The sequence below is a fragment of the Ictalurus furcatus genome, chromosome 27 (genome assembly GCF_023375685.1).
Source record: "Ictalurus furcatus strain D&B chromosome 27, Billie_1.0, whole genome shotgun sequence".
In the NCBI taxonomy this organism is placed as follows: Eukaryota; Metazoa; Chordata; class Actinopteri; order Siluriformes; family Ictaluridae; genus Ictalurus; species Ictalurus furcatus.
In genome coordinates this window covers 8,050,970-8,078,895 of record NC_071281.1, presented here as the reverse complement: position 1 = coordinate 8,078,895, position 27,926 = coordinate 8,050,970, and the positions used below count along the sequence as shown (strand labels likewise).

The window sequence follows — 27,926 nt, the reverse complement described above, 5'->3', positions numbered from 1 at the left end:
GACTGCCGTTTCCCAGCCCGTGTCCTCTAATTACTCCTGCTGTGGCTTTAGTTGTAAATAAAAACAGGTGTCTGGTCTGAAGTAGAAAGGGAACACTTCTGTGCCCGTAACAAACCCATTTCCCGAAACATATGGGTGAACAGTCTCATCTTTCTTATCATGAAAATAGAAAAGACACGATAAGGTCAAGTCACTCACCAGAGTTTCCCGAAAATCACTTTTGTCATTGATGTCATCTACTTTGTAGGATCCTGACTGGTTGAGGTAAGAGTAGTAATCCAGGGTGGTGATTCCCAGAGTGCTTCTCTGGTCCGTGGTGGCCCCTTCGATCAACTACGTCACAAAAGTGAACATTCAGGACATTTATTTTCCAGGACTTACTAGACTATAAAATTATATAAGTGCCCAGCATATGCATGAACCCTGGCATTACTGCTAGATTTGAACCAAGGATATCTGTATTGTAATAATTATCTTATATTACAAATAAACTACAAAACTATGCTGTGCTTCCATCACAGAGCACACTGCAGGGTCAGTCTGGTCTAATTGTATCCCTTCTAATCCAAGAAAAAGAGGCTGTAGAGATTTCCGGAAGCCAGACGGTCTTGTTTCTCGTCCAAAGAGTTCATGCAGTAATACGGCCAGGTCTTTCCTTTTTCTCAATTCCTCCACTGCTCTAATCTTTCCCCTGTCCTCCCCAGAAGAGAGATGAAAAGAGTTCCCTAAGGTCTGGTTCTCACCTGGTAGAAGATGTGAAAGCTTCTTTCTCCAGGGTTCCTCGTGACCACGCGAGATTTTTCCAACAGGAAGTTGGAGATTTTCCCGCCATCTGGTTCACCGCCGGAGCTGAACTGAATCTCGAAGTATTTGCCCTGCCAGAAGAAACGTGCGGTGTTAAACAGTGTTTAAACACACATATCCTCAAAACACCTGCAGCCCATTGTCTCGTGTACTCAGACCTAAAGAAAAAAAAAAAGCCACAGTCATGCAGAGCAAGGGTGTGATGAGATTCCCAGCAGCACTGAGGCTCCTGAACTCACTGAAACGCTATTCATTCTCTAACCCCTTCCTCAACGTGGCTATTCCACATCTAATCTAAACGCGTCACATCTGATTCATTCCCCTCTATGCAAAACTAAACCAAACCCAGGAGAACAAAAAGTAATACTCACATCAGTGAGTCTCAGAGATGGCCTGAAACTAAATGATGAGTTTCAGACGTGGCAAAAAAAAATATTTTTTAATGAATATTATTTTGGATTAAAGTTTTACTGAAAGTAGCTATGCACAGTTTAGAGAGCCTGGGATGGATCTCACAGGCTTTGACTTAAGCTATTATTACAGTCATTTTACTCTTTGCTTCTATTCCAATACAAACAAGTCTCAAACAGCCAACACATACCTCTTTCCAATGACTAAAAGGAGCACAGAAATAGAATGATTCATGTCTACGGAGTTCACAATAGCTAGATGTAATTCTCCCCTATACACTGTAAAGTATACACATGCTCATATATCAGCCTGGCCTGTGAATGCCTAACCTGGATCCACTCTAACCCCTTTCTCTTCTCGGTTTCCAGCAGTTGACTTCACCTGGCCCTGTTTCCCACTCATAATGCAGACAGAAAGAGACAGGAGAGGGTAATAATAAGACTCCCTTGCTCTTGCTCTTTTTCTCCTTCTTTCTATTTTAATTGGAAGTTTCTTCTGTTTTCTTTTGTCCCCATAAAGCTCTGGAAGCCTCCCAGCTTAGATTCGGTAAACCACATGACTTTAGGAGCACTCTCTTTTATCCATAAAGCCATGGCAGAAGGTAGAGTGCTTACGAATCGGCTCGAGTTGTTGTTCCTCAGCGTCTTGGCGTTTCCAAAGGCTTCCAGGAGAGGGTTGGACTGCAGAATGATGTCTTTGACATGCTGTGGAGAAAGAGAGAGTAGCAATGATGATGATGATGATGATGATGTACGTTGACAACCATATGCCTGCAACACAGTCTGCATGTCATGGGACACACACACACACACACATACACACACCAAGTCCTCTCGCCTGGATTGCATTATCTGCTCCAAACCATCTGCAGATCAGGAGCACATGCATTTTAAATCAGCGAGCCGATCAAGAAACGCATCTTTTATTATACGCAGAAATTCTATGGTAGCATTCCTGGCGAGCCTGTAAACACAACTGCGGTCATTTGTGAATAAAACTATTTTTGTGGAATTCAGAAGGCTAGCTGTATGGACAAACACTCCAGAATATCCAACTGATCAAAGACGGATATTTCAATCAATCACAGCACTGTTTTATTTGCATGTGTAATGGCATGCACAAATAATTTGCATAGGATAGAGACATCAGTAAGTGTTAAGAAAAGACCAAGGAATTATTGGTTTGTAAGGCAATAACATTCTATTAAATATAGTGTATTATAGAAGAAGCCTTTATCACATATACGTTACAGCACAGTGAAATTCTTTTCTTTGCATATCCCAGGTTGTTAGGAAGTTGGGGTCAGAGCACAGGGTCGGCCATGATACAGCGCCCCTGGAGCAGAGAGGGTTAAGGGCCTTGCTCAAGGGCCCAACAGTGGCAGCTTGGCAGTGCTGGGGCTTGAACCCTCAACCTTCTGGTCAGTAACCCAGAGCCTTAACCGCTGAGCCTCCACTGGGCATTCGAATATTAAAATAGTACACTCTACTTAACAATGTATTAGAATACTTTGTTTAGATAATGCTTTATGGTGATGAGTAAACTATTACTATAATCCATTAACTGTAAATCAGAGAGAGAAGGGGAGAAATAGACAGAGAGAGAGAGAGAGAGAGAGAGAGAGACTCCCACTATAATGGTCAGGGTGTAGTGCATCATTGGGAGTCAAATAACAGGACAGAAAAGGGAGGACTCCATGAAACCATGACACATAAGGGAATGCATAAAGGCAGGAGCTCAGAATGAGCAGGAAGAAATAAAGGCATTAAGACACACACACACACACACACACCCCAAGCAGCACAATGCATCACAATTTAAACAAAACAGATTAGATCAGCAAAACCTGCAATGGTGACTTCATTAAATGTTGCAGAGTGGCATTATGCTAAGCTGTTTTTTTTTCCTCCAAGCTTTTATGACTTCATCTGAGGAAATGAATTCGGTCAAATGTAAAAACTGTCTGCACTTTGAGCCAAATGCACACACTAATCAATTCCACCCAATATATGCAGTCATAAAAGGTGTAGCAAATAAACTTTACAGCGTCTTTTATCAAAAAGGGGAAGCCGAAAATTTCATTGGAAAATCCCAGTTAACTTTTTTTTTTAAAAGGAAGAGGTTTTTGGTGTCATATTCTATTAAAAACAAATGTTCCACCTTCCTCTGATTTTGCAGGTCGCGTTCAGTATAGACAGACATGCTGGACTCACCTGTACTCTAGGTCCACCTCCTGACACTCTTGAGACGTAGCTCATAATGTATTTGGCTGCGACTGTCTTCCCGGCACCACTCTCACCACTATGAGACACAGAAAGCGCAGTCAAAACTGCAGTCCACACATAACGGGCTCAAAGAGTGCTGCGTCATCAGAAAACACAGAAAGCAAAATACATTCTCAGCTCCATCAGCAGAGCTGACCGCTGTTCCACAAATAAACACTCCACTATTTTCATTACCATGGATGCACTATTTTAGGGAGGCAGGCATAAGAACAGGGAACACACTGAACTATCTTTGTTTGAGGTAAAAAAAATAAAAAAAAAAACTCTGACAAACTCTGACCCAACAATTTAAGATACTTCTCAAATTCTTATAGATGGCACGGTAGTGGAGTGGGAAGCATTACAGCCTTACAGCTTCTGGATCTTTCTGTTACTTTCTGTGTGTTTCTCATGTTATTATCAGGAGAACCTCTGGGTTCTCAGTTTCCTTCAACCTCTCAAAAACATGCCAATAGGTGGACTGGCAACTCTAAATTTCTCACAGGTGTGAATGAATGCATGAATGAATATATAAGTATCTGTGTGCCATGCTGACTGGCGTCCCATTCCGGGTGTCTTCCCACTTTGTGTCCAGTGTTCATGGGACAGGCTCTGGCTCCACTGTGACCCGGACCAGGATAAAGCATTTACTTTACTTTACTTTAAATGAAATGAATGACTTGAAATGCTTAGTTATGAAAGTTAACATTTCCACACACAGCAACAACAACAAGAAAAAGACAATTTTCCTTCACAAGGCGGGGGACAGCCTGGACGGGGGTGCCAACCCATCGCAGGGTTGGATCGCACAAACATTTACACAACACAGACAATTTGGAAAAGCCTATCAGCCTACAATGCACGTCTTTGGACTTGGGGAGGAAACTAGAGTACCCAGACGAAACCCTTGAAGCAAACTCCGCACACACAGGGCGGATGCGGGATTCCAACCTCCAACCCCGAGACAAACATGCTAACCACTAAGCCACTGTGCCCACTGTCGCCTATTAATATAATAGAAATTAAATGAGAAGTTACAAAGCAGGATTAAGGGAGATGGTTAAAGTGTGAATTTATAGACACTGGATACAAATTACTTTACAGATATTAACCGCACTTTCCTGAAATGAATATTTTAAAAATAATATTTTATTTTTTACAGCATAGACCTTTTGTTTACTATGTTTGAGAGAAGTGTTTGTATATATGTTTATTTATAAATGATGCGTGAACAACATTCATCGCTATTATTAAACTTCGACTATTCCGACTTAATGAGGCGGAACAACTGAAATTTCCTAACAGCGATGAGTTCACAAGTTATTAGGCAATGTTGACATTTCACACTACGTCAGGACCCATGGAAATGTGGTCATTCTACTTAAATAGAATTTTTCCAACAGATCTGTGGGAAGTTCATATTCTCACCAGCTCTACTCTCTTAATGTCACTGTGCCATTAGATTGTACGTCTGTAACACTTGACAGATGCATGTTAGCTAGCTCATTTGTTTGCTTCCATCATTATATTTGTGCCTAGCCTAGTCTTCTCACATCTTTAACCACTCGATGACGAGCACGTGATTGCACCATGAGATGTGCGTGATCCCTGTATTGATGCAATCTTCACTTACTGTATGAGGCTGAAAAACTGTGATGTCATTGTTCCAGCAATCACAAAGCTTGCTGAATTAACCGAACAACTACTATAGCCTGACTTCCTACACACGGAAGACAGTTTCCTGTGAACATTACCCATTCTCTTCTTTCCATATGGCTAAAATAGCCTAGTTTCATACTTGCTTTGAGTCCTGCTTTGAGTTTGGCACAGCTTCACATCATTCAGAAGAGAAGAATCAGCTGTGATTTTATGTTTCGGAAGATTTCGTTAGTAATCTTGTTTGTAGTACTTTTTAGAGCCGATGCAGCTGTGAGCCATTGGAGAAGGCCAGAGGAAACTGTCAGAGACCCATGACGTTACACGACAGTAACTCTATACACCTATTCTTCTCAGCTAAATTTCATCCTGGGAAACCTTCTACTGTGTCTTGCAGTTAGGGCTTTCATGCACACCAGTTTTCATCTCACACACACACAAGCAAATGCACAAGCACAAGCACACAAACAATCTTAACTCATATGTTAATACACAGCCACTGTCCACTTTATTAGGAACACCTGCATACTTGCTCATTCATGCAATTGTCCGGTCAGCCAATCGTGTGGCAGCAGCACAATCCATAAAATCATGCAGATACAGGTCAAGAGCTCAGTTAATATTCTCATCAAACAATGTGATTCACTGTGGAATGGCTGTTCATGTCAGATGGGCTAGTTTGGGTATTTTAGGAATTGCTGATCTCCTGGGATTTTCACACACACAACAGTTTCTAGAGTTTACACATACACAACAAAAAACATCCAGTGCACGGCAGTTCTGCAGGAACAAACAGCTTGTTTTGTGTTGGTTCGAGCTCACAAGAACTCAAATAGAAGTAACAACCGTGGTAAGCAGAAAAGCATTTCAGAAAGCACACACATCAACGCTTGAGGTGGATGGGATACAACAGCAGAAGACCACATCAGGTTCCACCCTGTCAGCCTGTCAATCTGAGGCTACAGTGGCCAGAGACTCAATTATAATGATAATGAGTCTTTATTGGTCACATATACAGTAGAGCACAGTGAAACCGTTTTCTTCGCATACCCCAGCCTGTCAGGAAGCTGGGGTCGGAGCCATGATACAGCGCCCCTGGAGCAGAGGGGGTTAAGGGCCTTGCTCAAGGGCCCAACAGTGGCAGCTTGGCAGTGCTGGGGCTTGAACCTTCCGAGCAGTAACCCAGAGCCTTAACCGCTAAGCCACAACTGCCCCTGACTCAACACTCACTGACTCAAGACAGCTAAAGCTTGGAAAAACATCGCCTGGTTGCCACTGATTGGCTTATTGAATAATTGCATGAATGTGCAGGTGTTTCTAATAAAATGGATGTATATGTTTGTAATATGCCTCTCTGCGACTCCACTTCTGAGTGATGTTGGCTTTCCACTATGAAGGAAATGAGTAATGCAGATATTGGCACTTCACTCATTCCACACCAAGGGCTGGAGCTTCATTCTGGGTGCTATTTTTAATCCTGTTCTGTGGGAGTTCCCCATTGTATATTGTAATTACACAGCTAAAGACATTTTTCTACATGGATTTATTCGCCAAATATGGACAAAGAGAAAAAGAAAAACACCAGCACCACCAGTACTTCCTGTGAACCTTGTCAGCTTCATTCAACACACTGTGATAAAACTCATTACCTCTTAGCCAAAACAGACACAGTACCACACTGCACAATGCCAGTGTTCACATTTTTTTTTTTTTTTTTTTAAACCAAACTGTATGTCCAGTCTGGCTTGTTGTGGACTGTCACATTATGGACTGATAATGAGGTGATGAGGTGTCACTGTCTCCCTGGGAATTACCTCTATTCTTTCTGTATCCTTACCTCTGTTCTAGTGAGGGACAATTTCCTCTCTAAATGGCTTGCTCCACTTGAAACAGATCCCCAGCTTCCGTAGCCATTGTGATGGTGAAACAATGGGAGTCTAATCCATAGTTAGGTCACATGGTTATGTATGAGCTACTTCAAAACAGAAAGCGGAAGAACCTGAGACCTGACCAAAAGCAAAGCAACTGACTCATATACAGTGCTGTAAAAAAAAAGAATTTGATTGAAATCCTGATTTATTCTATTTTTGTGTGTATCTTATAATAAATAGTTTTAGATCTTCAAACGAAATACAACAATAAAACAAAGGCAACCTGAGTAAACACACAATACAGTTTTTTTTTTTTTTTATTGAACCAAAAAAGTTATCCAACAATTATCACCAATGTGAAAAACTAATTGCGCCCTTAAACTTTAAATCTGGCTGTGCCACCTTTAGCAGCAATAACTGCAACCAAACGCTTCCGATAACTGGAGATCAGTCTTTCACTTACTTTTTACTCCTATGCTTTGGATCATTGTCTTGCTGCATAATCCAGTTGCAACTTACGGACTGAAGACCGGACATTCTCCTTTAAGATTTTCTGGTAGAGAGCAGAATTCATGTTTCCCTCAATTACTGCAACTTGCCCAGGCGCTGAAGCAGCAAAGCATCCCCACACCATCACACTTCCACCATCATGCTTCGCTGTAGGTATGATGATCTTTTTATGGAATTCTGTGTTTGGTTTATGCCAGATGTAACAGGACCCCTGTCTTCCAAACAGTTGCACTTTTGATTCATCAGTCTACAGAACATTTTCCCAAAAGCTTTGAAGATAAGCAAGGTGTGTTTTGTAAGTGATTTTCACCTGGATGCCATTTTTGCCCAGTGTCTTTCTGATAGTGGAGTCATGAACAGTGACCTTTATTGATGCAAGAGAGGCCTGTAGGTCCTTTGATGTTGTCTTCGGCTCTTTTGTGACTTGCTGGATGAGTAGTTGCTGTGCTGTTGGAGATTTACTACTAAGATTCACTACTGTGCTGAGTTTTTCCACTGTGCTTTTATGGAGTCCCAAGAAAAAGTTCTATGAAAGTGATGACGTGATTGAACAGGGTTTGCAGTAATCAGACCTGGTTGCGTCTAGTCCAGCTGAATTAGTAACTACAGTGGAAAATAGATTTTCACACAGGCCCAGTTGGTATTGGATAACTTTTTTGCTTCAATAAATAACATTATCGTTTAAAAACTGTATTTTGTGTTTACTCAAGTTGCCTTTGTTTTATCTTAGATTTTTTAATTTCTGAAACAATTTAGTATGAGATATACACAAAAAAACAGAAGAAATCAAATACTTTTTTCACAGCACTGTAACTCTTGTGAGAATTGTGCTCACAGAAAGACATGTGAAAGACAGAAAGACTCTTTTCTAACATGTTAGAAAAGAGTAGAAAATTCCAAAAGCCTGCAGAGTCACACAAAAGACTGCACAATAAAAGAAAAGGAAATCTGAAAAAGACATGAACTAAGGTGCTGGGAGTTTGAAGTAAAACGGCTCATTTCATGATGAATCTTTAATAATAATAACAACACAACGGTAAAAGTGCTGTGCTGACCACACAATGCCTGAGCAGCAGTTTAATGCAGGGGCTTTGTTTGCTAATCTGACCAAGCAGAATTCCACTTCCAGTATATTTTGTGGCCAAACTGTGCGGTAACAGCCTGCTGGACAAACAAACGAGAGGAAAATGCTGAAGCGTGAGCCATTCGCCATGATGTAGGCAATACAGTCAGAAACCTGGCCTCAGCTGACCAGCAGACCACCAACACACACCACAAACCAGAACACAGCTTCCCCCCATTCTTGTCCACATGCTCCCACTCTGGCTATCTGAAAATTAGCGATGGAATATTGTACAGTTACCATATACCCATGGCTGGAAAGGGGAGGAAAGTGGGGTGGATGGGACATGGGTGACTAAGTCCAGGGAGTGATTTTCAAGGGGGGACAGCATTCCAGTTCAAACTGGCTAAATTTTTTCCGGGAAATGAAGACGGTTTCTATCTTTTATCCACTCGAAAGCCAGTTCCGCACAGAAATGCGAATTCTGCATATAAGCATAGCGGGGATATTCTGTGTGTGGTTGCGCAATGCTGACTTTCGTGATTGATTAATACCTACAGGCTGCAGCCAATGGGAACGCTTCTCTATCAGCGCGTGTTCTCACAGGACCGATCAGACCACCTCAGTTTAGTTAACAGAGTCTCAATGGAGCTGAAAATCTTAACAGAAACATTTACTTTAACTGATGCGATAGTAGAAACTTTGAGATGGATCACAAGCTGCGTGCACCTACCTGAAATGATCCAGGTTTAATCTATTTTGAACATCTTAATTTCACCATCACAGCTTGCTGAGTATTATATCCACAGTTATGTTAGCCTACATGTTTATTACAAATAGAAACCTGTTCAGTAGTTACATAGAGAGATACGTAATGTTTGTAAAGTGTTTTAGCTGTCATTTGGCAGGTTTCTTTTTTACTGTACCACTTTAATTTTTTATAGCACTGACAGAGGCTGTTACTCTTATTTTTATTGATAGTCCAAAAAGGCGAGAGAGAGAGAGAGAGAGAGAGAGAGAGAGAGAGAGAGAGACAGTCTGGCAGGACTATATTAAAATACTTTTTGCCACCTGGTAAAGGAGTGAGAGGGCAGAGGGTTGTGATATAAAAGATAAGGATGAATGAACGGTGTTTGTTTTGTGCCACACATAATTCATGAATGTTGTTCATCAATCTTTCATGTGCCTGTCTTGATACTCAAGAAAGCATATCGTTTGGAGGAGACATTAAATAAGTCTAATGTTATTACATATTATAGAGATATTTATATGTATATGTTTATATTTATATTATATTTACACATATTTACAACCCCCGCAAAACAAAACAAAAAAACAACCAAACAACTCCCCAACAGTGTATCTCGGCCATTTCCACCACTGTATATACCCCAATCTTCTATCAGCTTTGCACTTGAAAAGACAGTTTAATTAAAGTATATAACACTGTAGCATTTGGGGAAACTGAAAGAATGTTTTGGGTTGGGACCATGGCACAGCGGGTAGCATATACAGCTTTTCCTTGAGACTAAATATAAGATGATTTTACAAATATATACTTTTGCACATCCCTATTATACACGCACACACATGTGTTGTTTATAGCAGCAACAGCAGAGCCTGAGAGACCATTCTAGTTGAAATTCCTGTGCTGAGGAAGCAGGAAACATGAAAATTAAAAGCTGTTGCCTTTTGTAGTCTACCTACATGCTAAAGTAAATAGGCAAATATCCACCAAGAGTAACTTGAGATGACATTGATGATACTGAATCTTCTAGAAATTACATATCACTGTATTGCAAAAGAGAGTGGTGTACAAATACACACACACATACACCCAGACACTGCTCTCAGTTGGTGTCAAAGGGGCTCAAGAGTGACTGAGTGTAGAAAGTGGTGTAAAAACACACACGCACGCACACACCCACACCCAGACACTGCTCTCAGTTGGTCTCAAAGGGACCAGCCATCGTCCAAATCACTTGTTAAAGTGGTTGAGCAAGTCGGGCCTGCTGTCCTCCCATCCATTAAACAGAGGTCATTAATTGTCTACTGACATCCATCGAACTAAAATCCTGCCACGTGTGCATTAGGTAAAACTCATAATGGCCAACGCCTTTCCCAACAAAGACAACTCCCACGTGGCTGAAAAACGTGACTCAGTCTATTTGTTTGCCTACCTGATAATGACACACTGGCTTTCACGGTCAATCATCATGTTTCTGTACATATTGTCTGCCAGTGCGTAGATATGAGGAGGGTTTTCATACTGAGCCTAAATGAAAACAAAAAACAAGGAACAATTAGAGTAGTTAAAAAAATAAAATAAAATAACAAATGGACAACATAAACTCCCACAGGTTAAAATGTTTGCGCCAAGAGGCCACAGAGCCGAGCCAGGCTCTGTCAGTCAACGCTCAGGCAATGAGAGTGGACGCAAACATGCTGTTGTGCCGAGATGCTGCCAGGCGACTTCCTTATTAGACAGGTCTGAGCTGCATTCCCTTTACCTAAGAATGCAGTGGGTACAAGTATCTGGACCACACCTTATTTCTTAAAAGAAAGTTTCAATATAATACTTACTGCTCCTTGGTACATCTCCACCTCCTTGTCCCCAAAGTATGGCATTTGTTTAAAAGGGTTAACAGATATGAGCACAGGTCCAATGTATGTCTGTGTTTATAGGTCAAGGGTTAAAAGTCCATTAATAATACACATAATATACATAAGTATACATTGTAGTACACAGAGGATCTCCCATTGCTTTAAAAAAAAAATAGTAACCTTCGATTCATTCCGACACACCGTACATATCACAAGCATTCAATGCAAGTCTGAAGCTTTTGCTGAGCAAGCACAAATTATGTGCTCTTTCTACTTTCGAATAGACCAGCACTATTGTTTCAGCTATGTGATGTGCTTCTGTCCAGCTTTATACATTACAATGTGTTATTAATGTGATATTAGACACCACAGAAGCAAGTCTGTGTGAGATACTAAACAATTCAATGTGGTTTGAGGACACTGTGTGATGATTTAGTCATGCTTGCCCAGCGCTACACTGCTAGGTATAAGCTTTCCTTTTCTTGTTAGGACAATTAGCCTTCTAGCTCCAAAATATGCCTCAGGTGATCGACTACATTCAAATTAAGGGGGAAACTGAGTAAACTCTTTTCTTTAGACTAATCAGTTGTTAAAACTGTAATGTACTAAAACTGGCAGACATAAAGTGATCTAAAAATGGATGATGATGATGATGATAGCTGAGCATTTGTCATATGGAACTTCAGAGGAACTTCTGCATGATAGGTCGGAGGTTTGTAAAGGCAGTACTGTCTCCTCTGACTAGAGTGACTAGGCGGCTGTTGCTCATTGCAAATAAAGCAAGCATTGAGCTTGACTCACGCTGACCTCAGTCCCATATGCCTCTGACTACAACACGGCATCACTGTTACTATTTTCTGACCACAATTTCAGCACTTAGTTTGGGGTAAAACTTCCAATGGCCCAAATCAGCTAAGAACCCTTAATCCTGAGAAGTTTATGACCTGTGAGATTTCAATGGGATCGTTCAGCATTTCTGGAAGGGGTAAAGAAGCAGGGGCTCCGTTATTATGAATGAAGACTTGAATGTTTCCACATACCCTGACTATATACATTATACAGCACAGATATATTCCAGGATTACTTGGCTTAGTTCTAAAGCATGAAACCCAAAGAGACGTTCACAACTTCCCAGTAGAAGAGTTACATCTTAGATTTAAACAATGCTTGATGTTGAGAGAAAACAAAAGGGTTCATGAGAGTCTTAACATAGCTTTCCAATTGTTACAGACAATCAACAGACATGACAAGTCAAACATTCTGAATTGCAAAGAACATTGCACAAACTTCTTAACAGCCATACCTAATAACGGATTGCTGGATCAGAGTGGCTTGGGCTGTAAATGTTTGGCTAAGCCTGAGTAGAGCCAGTCTAATCAAGATTTAATCTATGGTGTGGTGGAACAAATCCAAAAGCACAATTGAAGAAAATCCAGGAAATCATTCTTCATGCAGCTCTCTTTATCAATAACTCCATAAATAATTGAGCCAAAGCCTGAGGAGATCTGTACAACATAACGCATCAATCAAGATCCTGCTAAAATATTACAGGAACGTTTAAACTGACATTTATTGCACTTCTGATGGCTCTCATATCCCTAGCTCGGCCCCCTGACTCATCTTACTGACCCACGTGAGGTTACAGTGATAAAGGATACAAAAATGTAATCATCCATATATCTCTTCTTGAGGTTTTCCACAATGGCGTCTTCGTTGATTTTGGTGAGTAACACCATGTCGTCCACACCGCTCTGCTTGACATTGTGGCTCTGCCAGTGGTACCGGTAGTGTCCCCGGCTCCCCTGTTAAAACACACACACACACACAACACATTCACACATTTTATTTCAAATGAAAACACTCTTTTTCTTCCACAGGATCTCAGATATTCTCTTATTACCGGCGAGAAAATGCACACAAATATTCATTTGCATACTTACAAAACACAGTACATTAGAAAACTGCTTTTCATATTGCCCGTGTGTAATGTCATCAGAGAACAACTAACCTATTCTCTGTAATGTGTTCAGTATATCTAATGTTTTGTGTATGGTTGGTTTCAGGAAATTTTCATTGTTCCTGCATGTAAAACAGCATAGCACTGTAAAAGGACGACGTGTAACCTCGTCACAGGTCAAATCAGCAAAAGCGCGTTGTTTCCCATCTATGTTTTCCCAACTATGACTTCACACCTAAAGCCAGGACCTGAATACAAGCTTGTCACTGCACAGCTGGCTTTAGTGCACTCCCTTCATCAGCAAACCTATTCCAAGCCTTGCGAAAGCACAGACATTGCTTACGCTCGGTGAAGTGACCGCGTCCGATTTACTGACCAATACGTTTGGAACACAGTCTGTTTTCTCTCAACACAGCAGATGATGGCTTTGTTTTTTCTGAGCTCATGAAAAGTGCAGCGTCATGCAAATCTTCCACAGCCACTGCAAATACTGCTTTTGATGCCTGCGTTCCTCAGAACTCAGGTCCCTCCTCTTCCTCTCTCTCTCTCTCTCTCTCTCTCTCTCTCTCTCTCTCTATATCTGTTTCTCTCTTTTGATTTTGCAGTGTACGCAGTGGGATATCATTCATCACGGTCGTTCATCATGGGCAGTGAGCCAGTGTCGACTGAGGCCATGGCACAGCATGATCAACTTTACTCCTGAGATATTCAGACATAAAAAGCATCAATCACGAATTGCACACAGGCCAGAGAACATGCACAGAAAACATCAGATTCAATGTCATTTTAATGTCAAGTTTAACCATAGTTTCCTGATTCAACGTGATCTTGATGGCTTGATATGTCTGTTCTCCTTTATTATTTTTCCAGATCTCTGGGATGCTGTTAAATTCTTATATTACTTAAATTCTTACATTACGTTACAATCTGAAACAATACACAGTGGAGTAGGACATGTGATGAAAAAGTAGAGGGGATTCAAAGTTATTCCTGTTCCAAATGAGCTTAGATGAACTCTTCAGGAGTAAATAAACCGACAAGGGTAAATTACAGGAAAGCAAAGGAGTGCAAAAAAACACTTTATGAGGACACCATTATTAGAACTACAGACTGGGGTGGCAGCATTTTGTTTTCACCAGCTAAATAAAATACCGCTCTCCTTTTACAAACTCCATCTTGCATAGACTACAACAAGGAATGGTTTTTTTTTTTTTGGATACTTTTGTTCCACAGTAAACATCCCAGGTCAAACAATTTTCCACCTGGTACCCATTAACGGGTTTTACAGCAGACATCACGTCACATCACAGGAAGATACCTCTCATTGGTTAACCGGTAGTAGGTGTCATTTTGGAGGGATGGGAGCTCATTAGGACCTGGAGGAGGATGAAGTATAAACAAAAGGGAACCAGGAAGCCTATGATTAAGCAAAAAAAACAAACAAAAACAAAACAAAATGAAAAACCTAACTTAACAAACAACTTAAATACAGGTCCATGTCTAGGATCATTTCACACCATCCAGATTTTAATCTCAGCCTTCAGAAGAGAAACTGGAGAAATGAATCTCAGAACATCTAACACCATTTCTGTCTGGTCTGCTCCCTTCATTTTGGTCTGGATTTCTTTGCTTTTCACAAAAGCAGTGGAATGTGAATTCAGCTGTGCCATAAAAAAAAAAAAAAAAAATCTCTCTGAAGCCCAAATGCTCTTTAGGACCATTCTTTTCCCACCACGTGTTCCTGATAGAACTGAAGCCAAACCAGCAGCTCATGCAGCTCGGTATAAGAAGTATATCAGCGGCTTCTTTGTAGTCCTAGTATTATAATAAACATACATGAAACAGAATTATGACCAGAACTATAACCTTAGTTATTATTTTTTTATTATTAGTTTTAACAACAGCTGAGATTGTTCATGAAATGAACATCAGTTAGTACATTTCTTATCTTTAAGTACCTTTGTACACTACTTTTTATTTTTATTTTACCTGCTCTTCTAACACTACAAGTTAAGTCGATGAGTCGAGGAGGATTGAAAAACACTACAGTGCTGTACCAAATGGAACAATTGAGGCATTGCAGTCGGCATGTGTGCATATCTGCAAGATATACACAGACACTGTAGTGTCCAATTCTTCATTTCGTCCATCCATTTTCTGCACCGCTTATCCTACACAAGGTCATGGGGTGCCTGGAGCCTATCCCCAGAGACTCGGGGCACGAGGCAGGTGACACCCTGGATGTGTTGGGGGTGGAGGGGGGGGGGAGGGGGATACTATAGACACACACTATGGACAATTTGGAAATGCCAATCAGTCAACAATGCATGTGTTTGGACTGGGGGAGGAGACCACCGGAGTACCTGGAGGAAAACGCGGAGGAAAACCCCAAAGCACGGGGAGAATGCAAACTCTGCGTACACGGGGCGAACCCCCAACCCTGGAGGTACGAGACAAACACTGTATCCTTTAATTTCAGGGTACAAAAACTCACTTAAAAGACCACTTTGTGCATCCTTAATGTGTAATATTGTTTGGAGATGCTTGCACTTGTCCTAAAGCAAAGCTCCTTTCAATAGGACCAATCATAGCAGACATGGATGATGAAAACAAGTTCTGGGTTTACAATTGATTCTCCCTTTAACCTGATTTATGTGTGTACCCCTGTGTTCACACTAGCATGTGCCAAACAACAAGAGACCGTTCATTTTTTATGTACTTACACAACACGGAGATGCAATGCAACAACGCCGACCAAGCAACAAGTGCCATTTGAACTGAGATTTTCTACATTCTATGCAAATTAGAATATGATGTGGTAAAGCAACAACTCCAAACAACTAGTTTGAATAATTCCTCACAGCAATCCTATGGCTCAAATGGACCTACCCCTTCTAACTGCCCCACTCACATCTTTAGTTCCTACCTGCAACTGTTCCCATTCATTGCAGACTCACATAAAAGTGAGAGAAAAACCTAGAAGCGTGGTTTCATCTTATCTTCATCTGACCTGTTGGTATATGTGTATAGAAACATTATGTAGAAAAATGAAGCTTGGATGGAAGTAGCAGAGATGCAGTTTTACAGTTTGCTTGTTGTGCTCATCTTCCAGAGAAGTCTAGCCCCACTGATTAGTGCATTATTGAATTTGTATTTAAGAAGTTAACGGCAGAAGCTATATATACATAGCTACTACTACAGTGCACACCCACAAGCGACACCAGTAGTGGCCTCTACACAAAGAGTATTTCTTTTTTAAATACTAAACACCGTGCATGAAATATACTACGGCGTTTATATATGCTGTGGCTTTTTAAGGACGTCATTTAAAACCGTTCCCCATCCAGACTGGAGCGTTAGAGAACAAGGAGAACAAAGTTTATCTTTAAAATCCGAGGACACATAGTCATTTTACGGAGACAGATTTGTTCCCACTGTGCTTATTTAGGAATGATAATGTTCTGTTGGGAAAGGGAGAGGTTGAAAAGCGGAAACACGAGAGGCAAAAGTTCAGAATATTTCTGTGGTTCACCCAGGATCGGTAAGCGCTCCTTTTAGAACGTGATAATGAGTCCACCTGTTATGCGTTATGTCATACACATCCCATGGTGGCGCGATCCGAAAACTGACCCTTAACTATGAACCAACATTCAGCACAGCACAATTTAATGTGAAGACTGGCTTCCATAAAAAGTAGGCAGCATACTACACTTAAAATCAGTCTGTTTTTTTTTTTTTTTTAAAGAACGCAATTGCAAACTACTACTTTCCGCCTTCAAAACACAGCGCTAAATGGAGGCCTGCAGAACGAGTGAGACGAAGCTGTACTGGGTGGCCTGATTGTAAGTGGTTTGCTAAAGTTGGGGTGTGCGTAAGGAGTCTGTGATATAGGGATGACTACAACATCACCATCTCTTTGGGAGTAGCATGAACTTCACTGAGAGTCCATGAGCACGTTGTAAATACTGTCTAGCTTTGGCTTGCATGGTTCATTATGAATGGCATAAACCTTTCTACATTTAAATCAGTAAATGTACATCAGTTGCAGCCAAAAATAAGTAAACAGATCTTTTACCCTGAAAAACTGAGGCAGTTTCTTTTTAAAGCCTTCAAGTGTGTGCATTCAGACCAATCAGCATATAAAAATCTGACAACCTCAGAATCTCAGCAGGAAAAAAACCTGGAAAATCCCCCACTAAAGTCTGTTTTACTAGTAAAAAGGAATGGGGTAAATATTTGCGACATATTTTCCCCATAAAAGTGCTGGAAGAGACTATTACCCCAAAAATGTAATCCAGCAGAGGTTGAAGGATTCCTGCAACACCAGATCCAGATCCATACAGTCTGGCAATTCCCAAATGCAAATTCCATGGCCTTATATGGCGCGCGTGGAGCGAAGGCAGGCCGGGCACAGGAAATGGCTGGGTCTGATTCAATATCACAGTCAGGCGGCACTTTTTCCCCCTCCCCTTAAACTTCACTCCACTTCCCAGACATCTGGTTTTCACACCACCGGCTGTTTTTATAAAGCTTCTGAGAATTGGAAATACTGAGACAGGACAGGTTATTCCCTCTCTGTATTGACATTTTATACTGAAAGGGAAGACTGATTCAGAAACTGCAGTCACTCTGAACACTCAAGCATATACAGTATGTGCATGACATTTCATCTGTACATAATAAGTTAAAGTGCACCTAATATGGTTTTTAAACGTGCCTAATTTTGCTTTAAGAGTTTTCATACAATAGGTTTACATGCATCCAAGGTCAAAACACACTTTAATTTTGTCATAATTTAAATTGCAGCATCACCTTTTTTCCCCCAGTGTCACAAACGACTCGTTCAAGGATCCGTTCACTCTAAACTCCTCCTTTCAGGGAGCCTACTCTGCTACTCATCTGATTGGTCAGATGTCCCAGTCTGTTGTGATTGGTCTACTGCGTACAGCGGGTGTCGGAAAAGGAAACGCCCACTACCGTATCTAAATTTCAGCTCAGTAATAATGTCGTCGGTTTTATCTTAACAATTTGAGGCCAAGTCCGATAACGATGCATCGGAAGAACCACCATCGCAAGCACGACGAGAACAGGACGTTTCTCAGTGGTAGGTTTATAGTTTATAGGTTTGTAGTTTGACAATAACACGAGTTAGCCGGTTAGCAGAGGCTAACATCTAACAGGCTAACAGCTGTGCACTGGCTACAACACGTATACAACACAAAACTACGCATTTGGAACACTCGGTAGAAATATATACATAAATAATGACTCATGCTTTACAGGTTGTGATACAGAGGTGTAAGATGGTCCAAATAAAGTGGGTACAGCCCTGTCTTTAATGAATAATCGTTTCTCAAATCCCGCATTGAACTGCTGTGGTATCGTTTTAATATGAATTCTAACCACTGACGCTTTACATCCTCATCCTTTGGGAGTCCATGTAAAGAGGTTTTACTTTTGCAGCGTTGAAAACAAAGTCTTCTAGACACGAACCAAACTCTTCCAGGACTCAGATGTAGTGTTTGAGGGCGGGTTAAAGTACATGTTATTTGCGAGCAGCCGATGAAGACGAGAGGCGGGTTTTTTTTTTTTTGTTATAAACCTATGTAGGTTAGTACAGGAAGTAAGTCTGGAATTACTGCCGACTCGATTCAGCTGTTCAGATTCAGTTCTTTATTTTGGGTGTCAATAACTCCGTTTGTTGTGCACTGTGATTTTTGAAACTTGGCAGACTTTTTACATTCAAATGCAGCTCTATAACACGCTACATGAAAGGTAATATCTGAAAAAGCATAACAGGTGTTATTTATTTTGTAGAAGGTCAGTTACCCATCCATTTTAAAGCTTAATCCTAAACACTAAGCCACTGTTTAATGCCATGAGCACTTCAGCTGATCCTCAGCAGATTAGGAGGAGAAACAGAAAACCAATTATTGACTGGACCCTTTGATTTTCATATGGGTAAAGCGTGGGTGGATGATGTGGAAGAGGAGAAGGCGGATCTATGATCTGTGATTCAAAATGGACAGGATGAGCACATATTTACAGAATATGGACCATTAGGCCAAGGGTCAATACCAGGGGTCCATACCATCTATCCATTTTCCATACCGCTCATCCTACACAGGGTCTCGGGGGAACCTGGAGCCTGTCCCTGGAAATTCGAGGCACAAGCGGGGTACACAGTGGACTGGGCCCATCGCAGGGCACAATCACACCCACGTTCACACACCCATTCACACACTACAGACAATCTGGCAATGCCAATCAGCCTACAACGCATGTCTTGGGACTGGGGGAGGAAACCAGGGTACCTGGAGGAAACCCCCGGAGCATGGGGAGAACTGCGCACAGGGCAGAGGTGGGATTTGAACCCCCAACCCCAGATCTGTGAGGAAGACGTGCTAACCACTAAGCCACCGTGCCCCACCCCCAATCAAGTATCAACCAATTAAAATTCAGCTTTTACCAATTCCAATAAACCAGCAGTATTCAACTAAAATTTGTTAAGGTCTTTGCTTCCAAAAGACCAAATAAGGAACTAGCATGACTGAATATGACCTAGTACCTTTTACTGCACCATAAACCATTAGTGATTAGTTCATGGCTATAGATAAGACTGCAGTGATTATGTGGCACTTCACGTTATGACTTTTGGCTAACGCCAGGAATCTGAACAGATGAGGTGTCTGTTTTGATCATGAAGAGGAGAATAAGTGCATACTACTCTGTCCAATCGTCTCTGTTGTCACTTGAAATGCTTTCAGGAAAATAATTTACATGAACGCATGTGATTGGCTGCAACAGAGGATCTGCTACAGAAGCTGTGATGGTTTTGAAAGCTGGAGTTGCTGAATTACAGCCAGGTTTTTTTTTTCATACATCAATTGGTTCTGCTGCAGTATATTTCGAGTCCTCAGTTCGGTCTGCTGAAATCCTTTACAGGGTATACATACCGACCACTCTCTGCTAGTTGATGATCACACATGTTCCAATTCATTTTGAAATTTTTATCCACCTGTAGTACTGTGAGATTTATGCAAGTGGTACTTATAAAATGGCTTTCTGGAGGGACAGAAATGATTTTGAGTGTTTGCAAACTATGGGATATTCATTAACCCCAGTGTATAAACTTGGCGGACCACATGGACTTAAGTGGTCCTGGAACATGACTTACAAACAGCTCCAAGTTGGCACAAGCGCAAACTCTTAGTCCTGAGTACTATCAGCTCCTGTGTACAGAATAAAGGGGATAACTTTATTCCAATGCCAGGGAGAAGGTGCCAAGCTCACTCACTTGGACTTGGTGTGGTGTCTCTCCCTGAGAATGTTACAAAGGGAAACAGAACATTTCTCACATTGAAACCAGGAAGATGTGAAATGAAAACATTCACATTTGAATAATACATACCCTAATAACAAAACATCCACTTCCTAAACATCTGACAGCATAAAGTCAGTCACTCAAAGTAGAGTTATACTGAGGGCTTTAAGAATTTCATGACATAATCAAACTCTAGGGCGCACGGAGACTTAGTGGTTAGCACGTTCGCCTCACACCTCCAGGGTCGGGGGTTCGATTCCCACCGTGGCCCTGTGTGTGCGGAGTTTGCATGTTCTCCCCGTGCTGCGGGGGTTTCCTCCGGGTACTCCGGTTTCCTCCTCCAGTCCAAGGACATGCATGGTAGGCTGATTGGCGTTTCCAAAGTGTCCGTAGTGTAATAATGGGTGTGGGTATGTGTATGTGATTGTGCCCTGCGATGGATTGGCACCCTGTCCAGGGTGTAACCCGCCTTGTGCCTGATGCTTCCTGGGATAGGCTCCAGGTTATCTGAAAAGGATAAGCTGTATAGAAGATGGATGGATGGAATCAAACTCTAAAAAAAAGAAAAAAAAAAAAGCCAGTGGTTGTGTATGACGTAATACTTCACCAGTTATGGTGATAAGGTTACTGGAGCTCATAAGTGTTGAGAGAGCCTGCAGCCTAAGGGTGGAGTGGTACCTATGTCTCCAGAGACAATGCCAGTGCAACATAAGCCAAGATGGGTGCGACCCATAAATGTCTGGCTACTGCTTCAAAACTCATTTCCAACATTTTTAAATTTAGCCCAGTTTTTTTTGGTTCTGCTTTACCCTTTCAGCTGTGGAAATGAAACAAATGGAATCTAAAAGGGAAGTGAATTTGATGAGCAAATGTGAGCACCGTTTTAGCACTTTTCCAGACAGCTGAATGCAGCTGAATCATTTTTACATCTATTTCTACGACTTCCTGTCACACAATGGTTCCTGTTTGCTAGGCTGAAGTTTTCAAGCGTCTCTGTTTCTGGCAAAAGTGCACAAGAATCACATGTTTGTGCGCCCCAGATCAAATCGATTTCAGTGGAATAGAATGTCTGGTCGGAGAATGCTTCGTACAAAATTAAGTGTAACTAGTGTCCCGTCATGACCAGCATCTATAATCTAATAGTTCTAAAGATTTGAGAACAACTACCGGTTTCTTTATGCAAACGTAATTCAGTGCCTATTAAATTCATATTGCTGATTAGGACATGAAATTTATTTTTTTTTTATCTATGTGGACTATAGAACAATAAACTCACCTATAAATAGCCACCCATTTACATGATCAGTCCGCAACCGGGACCAAAGGGGACATATTTTGCGATGCTCTCTGGGTGGGACAGATGGTACATTTACATTTATGGCATTTGGCAGACACCCTTATCCAGAACAACTTACATTTATCTCATTTATACATCTGAGCAGTGAGGGTTAAGGGCCTTGCTTAAAGACCCAACATTGGCAGCTTGGCGGTGCTGGGGTTTGACCTTCTGATCAGTAGTCCAACTTCTCAACCACTGAGCTACCACTGATGGTATACTCTCTTGCGAATGTCAATCACAGTGAAACTGGACATTCCTCAGAGTCTGTGAACTCATGAATGCAAAAGATGGTGTATAGATAGTGCTTTACTTCTGGTGTTTTATGTTGCCTTGTTATGCAGCAGTTCAAAAAGACATGGTTGGTTTTCTTCAAGTGTATCAGAGAAAGCACCTTATGCTGCGTTCAACTCAAGGTTGCAACTTCTCCACGTTCCAACCGGAGAAAACATCTCCTCAACTTCAAATTCCAGCTCATCAACTTGGGGTTGTCTTCTCAACTACAGTACGAGTTTCTTACCTGTTTACGGAGTGACGTAAAGTCAACATGGCTGCGCACAGCATTATAAATCAACAAAAGGAACCCGTCTTTCCTTTAAATGAGTTATGCTGTGTATACAATCAGTCCACACAGGATTTCACTGAGTTTTTTTGTGATTGTTGCAGCCAAAAATGCTTGAGTCTGCTGCGGCTTTTTTCAAAGTTTGCGATGCAATTCGCAGAGTTTTTGTGGCTTTTTTGTAGAAAAATATATGAATTGGCGAAATTGCAATCACACAAAATTGTCGGTGTTTCGTAGTGATGTTGTTGCTAAATGCAACCTTGTAGCTGTACTCACGTTCGACGCATATGAATCGATGAGGGCTTTGATTGAATAAACGTTGTGATGATGTCACATGACATGTCTTGGCCCAAATCTGAGGAAAATCTGCGGCAATTCTGAATATTGCGAAGGTTGCTTGATTTTGCGTTCATTTCTGTGATCGAAAAATTGTGAAATCCTGGAGGGACTGATACAAGTATTTGCTTTAGATCAGTCAACATACAGACATATCCCCTTGTTAAATCTAAAACATCATCTATACAATTCGCTGTTTGAGAAGGAAAATATGAAACATTCATCACAGTTAGCTGGCTAGCTTGTTGCTAACAAAAGAAGAACATGAATTCACCCGTGCTTGTTTTTTTTTTTTTTTTTTTTTACACTTCGCAAATTGAATGTGCCGCCAAGGTGGAAAAGGACGTCATTCCAACCTGCAAATTATGACTTACGAGGCAAGTTGAACGCAGCATTAGCCTTCACCTTTCCCTACGGTTAGCTGTCGTATGACAGAGGAGAACTGGCTGGTGAGTGGGAATTGGGGAGAAAAATGGAAAAAAAAAGTTTATACTTGTGTGCATAATGGAGGTGTAGTTCCCAAGAGCAGAGTCAATTGCTCATATAATATAAGCACTTGGTGTTAAGTAGCTCAAACGGCTGATTGAGCAACTCCAGACCAGTAGGAGTCAAAGCTTGTGGTCTCCGCTAATTGTCCCCCTTTAAAAAAAAAAAAAACATGAACACATGACTTTCCCAGATCAAAGTTAAACTTAAAGTGTAAAAAAAAAAAAAAAAAAGAAAGAAAGAAAAAAAAAACCACAAAAAAATACACTAGCAAGTAAGTCTATGTGTGTAAGCATGTCTGGAGCAGCGTTTGAGGTATTTAAGCACAGAACAAATAAAACTGATTCAACAAAAACAAAACATGGCTGAAACAAAGGAACAGGTCTGCTGTTGTTACTCCAGTAACATTTTCACAGCTTTTACAGCCTTGATGAGTATGAGAGGTATACTCAGACACAGAGTGGAGAGAGGATAAGCCTGGAGAGGGGAAGAGAGAGAGAGAGAGAGAGAGAGACTAGCCATGAACAGGATGATGATGAGCAAACATAGCTGAAGAACACACTTGTGTAAGTGGATGTCCGGTCCAGTACAGAAGAAGAATAAACAAACTGTTATATGTACTGTAGTGTGATAAACTAAAGAATCATTTTCTTTTCCTGCCATAGCCAAATAAACAGCTTCTAAAGGAATGAGCATTTGCTTTGAGGATCTGTTTATGGCTCATAAAGGAGCAAGCATGTGTCCTGCAAAAGACCCGCCTTACAGCAAGCCTTCATCTACCATGCATTAATAGCCATCGCCTCATAAAAAAACAAAAACACCAAACTGTCTAAACAAATTTTCGACACATTCATAAACACACAACAACGTCAGGACCATTTTACTAGCCCACATGAGAGGCTTTTAACGAGGCTGTAAATCAAAGGCAGGCATGTGTGGGAACTTGATTAAACTAAATGACGCGTCTTGCCTTCCCCTCAGCTGTCTGTTTTCAGCCTGGGTCTGCCAGGAGCTCGAGTCACAATGCCTTCCATCACACACACCTGCCTAACAATGGGCAGTGCATATCTGAAAACAGAAACGCCCTGTGCGTTAGAACAGGAATGGAAGGGCCAGTTGGACTGGTCCGCCTAGGTGATGCTAGGAGGTAGATGAACTTGAATGCTGATGTGGGGCTATTTACGGTATCTCTGATAACTGCTGAGGATGAGGCTTTGACGAGGATATGCTGAGTTCTGAACTCTACTGCGTGGAAAAAGGAGGAATGCTGTGTAGGGGCTGGCTGGAGGAGCTCGTTGTGGCCTGGACTGCCCTGTGTGTGTGTGTGTGTGTGTGTGTGTGTGTGTGTGCGCATTTCTGACGATTAAAGGAAAAGTAAACAGGTTGCACTTAGGAATGTTGCCGGTTTAAGGCCATTACTCACAGCCAACGGGAACTGGGTGCTGGCAAAGTCTGAAGAACGCTGCAACTACCCTCTGAGAACTCCCTTTTACAAAGCCTCTCAGTCCGCCTGCTTAGACATGGGCATGTACGGCATATTTGATAGTTCTTCCTCGTCCACACCCGAATCAACTCCTAATTATTAAAGTCTTTATAAGTACGAATCAAGTGCGCTGGAGCAGTGAAAACACCAAACTACCCAATACAGCATTGGAAACATTGGATTTTACAGAGATACAACTACATCCTGGCCTCACAAAACTGCATGTGGAAAACAGTCCGAGGTTGAGCAAACGCATATATTTACCAGTCACAGATACAGCCACATATTAGACCTCACAGAAAACGGAGTAGAATGAAAAAGAGCCAATTGTGCTGAACTAGAAAGGCAGAAAGAGATCAGGAAGATAAGATGAGGTCTTCGCCATGTGCAGTTAGTTCCCTCATCACTTTCTGACTCAAGATCTTAATCTAGATCCTCCATCATCGGTGAAATGTGACCTCTACAGTGTAATCACACTGAACCTTTCTGCTGCATTGCCGCTGGGATTGCTGACAAGTAGGGAAAATGTAGCACTGAAAATTACTCAAGCTTTTCCGTCATTGTCTGCTGATACACACGATGTTGTAAGAGCCATGGATGACAAAGAATCAGTTTCCTGGCTATAAGAAGATACATCATAGCCAATACATTCATATGTGTATATCTGGCTATTGCAGGAAGCTCTAAATCAGCTCCAATTTTTCACACAGTCCTATGATCAGACTTCCTAAGGGAAGTGATGCAGGATGACTATTGCTGTGACTCACAATAAGCTATGGCTTGGTGATTAGGACACATTAAGGAACTGCGCAAATGTTGAACAAATTCACCAACAAAAAACACCAATCTCAGGGGCCACAAGTTCACTCAGCTTAAGATTACATTACACGGCAACAGATCGTCCATCCATCCATCCATCTTCTATACCGCTTAGTCCTTTTCAGGGTTGCGGGGGAACCTGGAGCCTATCCCAGGGCGCATCGGGCACAAGGCGGGGTACACCCTGGACAGGGTGCCAGTCCATCGCAGGGCACAAACACATACACACTCACACACCCATTCATACACTACGGACACTTTAGACATGCCAATCAACCTACCATGCATGTCTTTGGACTGGGGGAGGAAACCCCCACAGCACGGGGAGAACATGCAAACGCCACACACATGGTCCTGGCGGGACTCGAACCCCAGACCCTGGAGGTGTGAAGCGAACATGCTAACTAACCACTAAGCCACCATGTGCCCAGCAAATTGTAAATATTTAATAGTTAAGTTGAACATTTTCAGGTAAAAATGTGACCTCTAACATTTTTGGAAAGCTGCTTCTTCTGCTTGAGTAGCATGACTCAGCAGATGCAAATCCAGGCCTGATGTGCTGTTGCGATTGAGGTCAGGACGTGAAATGTACAAAAACAGCAGTCTTTTCTCTTTGTGTAGAAATGAACAGAATAAGGATATGTTCTCTAACGCACACACACACACACACCCACAGGCTGGATTCTCCTGCGAGACATAACCACAATATTTTCCTTCTTAGTGCTAACAAGGAACAATGATCATTACGCTGTTGGTGTTCAGAGGTTAAAGTTTCAGTAAAGGTTCAGAGGTTAAATCAGCAAGAGCTGATTTTATTTTTAGTTTGAGGAAGGTCAGAAGGTCAGAAGTAGTAAGGTTAGGTTCAATTTGATTATATTAACAATACACAGTATAATATCATATATTGTTTCATCACTAACCAGAATTTATGTGAAATATATTAATAACAGTCATTATAATTCATATACTGCATATATTCTCCCACATATGGACCGAGGCAATAATCTGTATATTATGTAAGGAATAAAACTTGGCAAAGCATGCTGTTATAGGGAAAAATAAAAATAAAAATCAACAACAGGGTGGTGTGATGCAAAGCGAACTTACTGCTACCACCACGAAGTTGATTATTTTCCTATAATGGCGTGTTTTATTCCTCTTATACCATGTTGTCTATTTAAATAATTAAACACATGATACTTATCATGATCAGATTATTCTTATAGTTAATATTGTGGAATGTCCATGAAGCTAGTTCCTGTTATCAGTTCCTGTTCTCTCTTCACCATTTATACTTTGTGGCGTAAAACGATGGCTAGTCTGAGATTATGTGGCTCATATCCATGTGGGGAAGTCCCTGTGAATTAGCTGTTACTATAGAAACAAGAATTAATATAAACTGGTGATTTGAATTACAGATGTCAGAGCTGCTGTCAGAGAAAATGAATCAACAATTTCTGACCAATTGGAAGTGAGAACAGCACTATGTTATAATGTGGTATAATATAATATAAGGGACTGTTAGCCACTTGATTTCTTTAATGAAGTTCTCCTTTCAGAAAAGACGTTTGCGATTTCAAATCTGATCAAGATATTTGGGTGATATTTTCAAAGTTTTACATTTTTATGGTAATCCGAAGCCATTGTTTCCCCACAAACAAGCCAGCCTGGTTTTTCCACAACCACTGTAGAAAACATTAAAGATTTTCTACCAGATGGCAACCAAAACAACACAACTCTCAAAGCAAACAATGACTATTTCTGTACATAGGTGAGGGAACTATGTAGACTTCCTTGAAGATGAATACATGGGCGTAACCACGCATTCTTTGGGGGGGTCGTGTCCCCCTCAATGTTGAGGAAATACCAAACTGCCCCCCCCAATATACAGTACAAAATATTTTCTATATGTCCCCATTTAATTAACCCTGCCAACGGATCTGTCTTTTCTTCATCTATTCTATTTATTTATGTGTATTCCTTTTTAATATATTTCCGTTTGTTAAGGAAAATAGGTGTGTGCCCCCCCCCCCAACTAAAATATCCTTGGTTGCGTCCATACTCAACGCAAGTTCGTTGATATATTTTCGCCGCTCAGTATGTAAGAAATGGCGACAGCAGCCAAGCTTAGAAAAGTGCAGCAGAACATACGAGCTTTTTTTCAGACAGTAAGTAACTAGATACCTAAATAGTATGTAACCTTAGCTTAGTATAGAAGGCATCATACCATGGCCTGGTTTGTTCTTAAGAACGTCAATTAACTTTTGATAATTGCACAAACACGAAGTAGCCTAGGCTAACGTCAGTTCCAGTTTGTGACCATTAACGTGACATTCACTTGCATATCCTCCCGCCGAGTTCGTTGGACCCCCCCAATGTCCATACCTTGGTTACGCCCTTGGATGAATACCTAAAAAAAATCATACATAACATGACATAA

At 41.2% G+C, this 27,926-nt stretch overlaps 1 protein-coding gene across 2 annotated transcripts in view; it reads right to left on the bottom strand.

Moving 5' to 3' along the window:
• myo1ea (myosin IEa) overlaps positions 1 to 27,926 on the bottom strand; it is a 60,626-nt gene that overhangs the window by 28,363 nt on the left and 4,337 nt on the right. For both annotated transcript variants that reach the window (XM_053616517.1, XM_053616518.1), the window contains exons 2-8: positions 12,842 to 12,985; positions 11,163 to 11,252; positions 10,760 to 10,854; positions 3,429 to 3,516; positions 1,830 to 1,919; positions 744 to 875; positions 199 to 333 (exon numbers count right to left, since the gene is read on the bottom strand). In XM_053616517.1, coding sequence (XP_053472492.1) covers positions 199 to 333; positions 744 to 875; positions 1,830 to 1,919; positions 3,429 to 3,516; positions 10,760 to 10,854; positions 11,163 to 11,252; positions 12,842 to 12,985 — 774 coding nt within the window. The remainder of the gene's footprint in view (positions 1 to 198; positions 334 to 743; positions 876 to 1,829; positions 1,920 to 3,428; positions 3,517 to 10,759; positions 10,855 to 11,162; positions 11,253 to 12,841; positions 12,986 to 27,926) is intronic.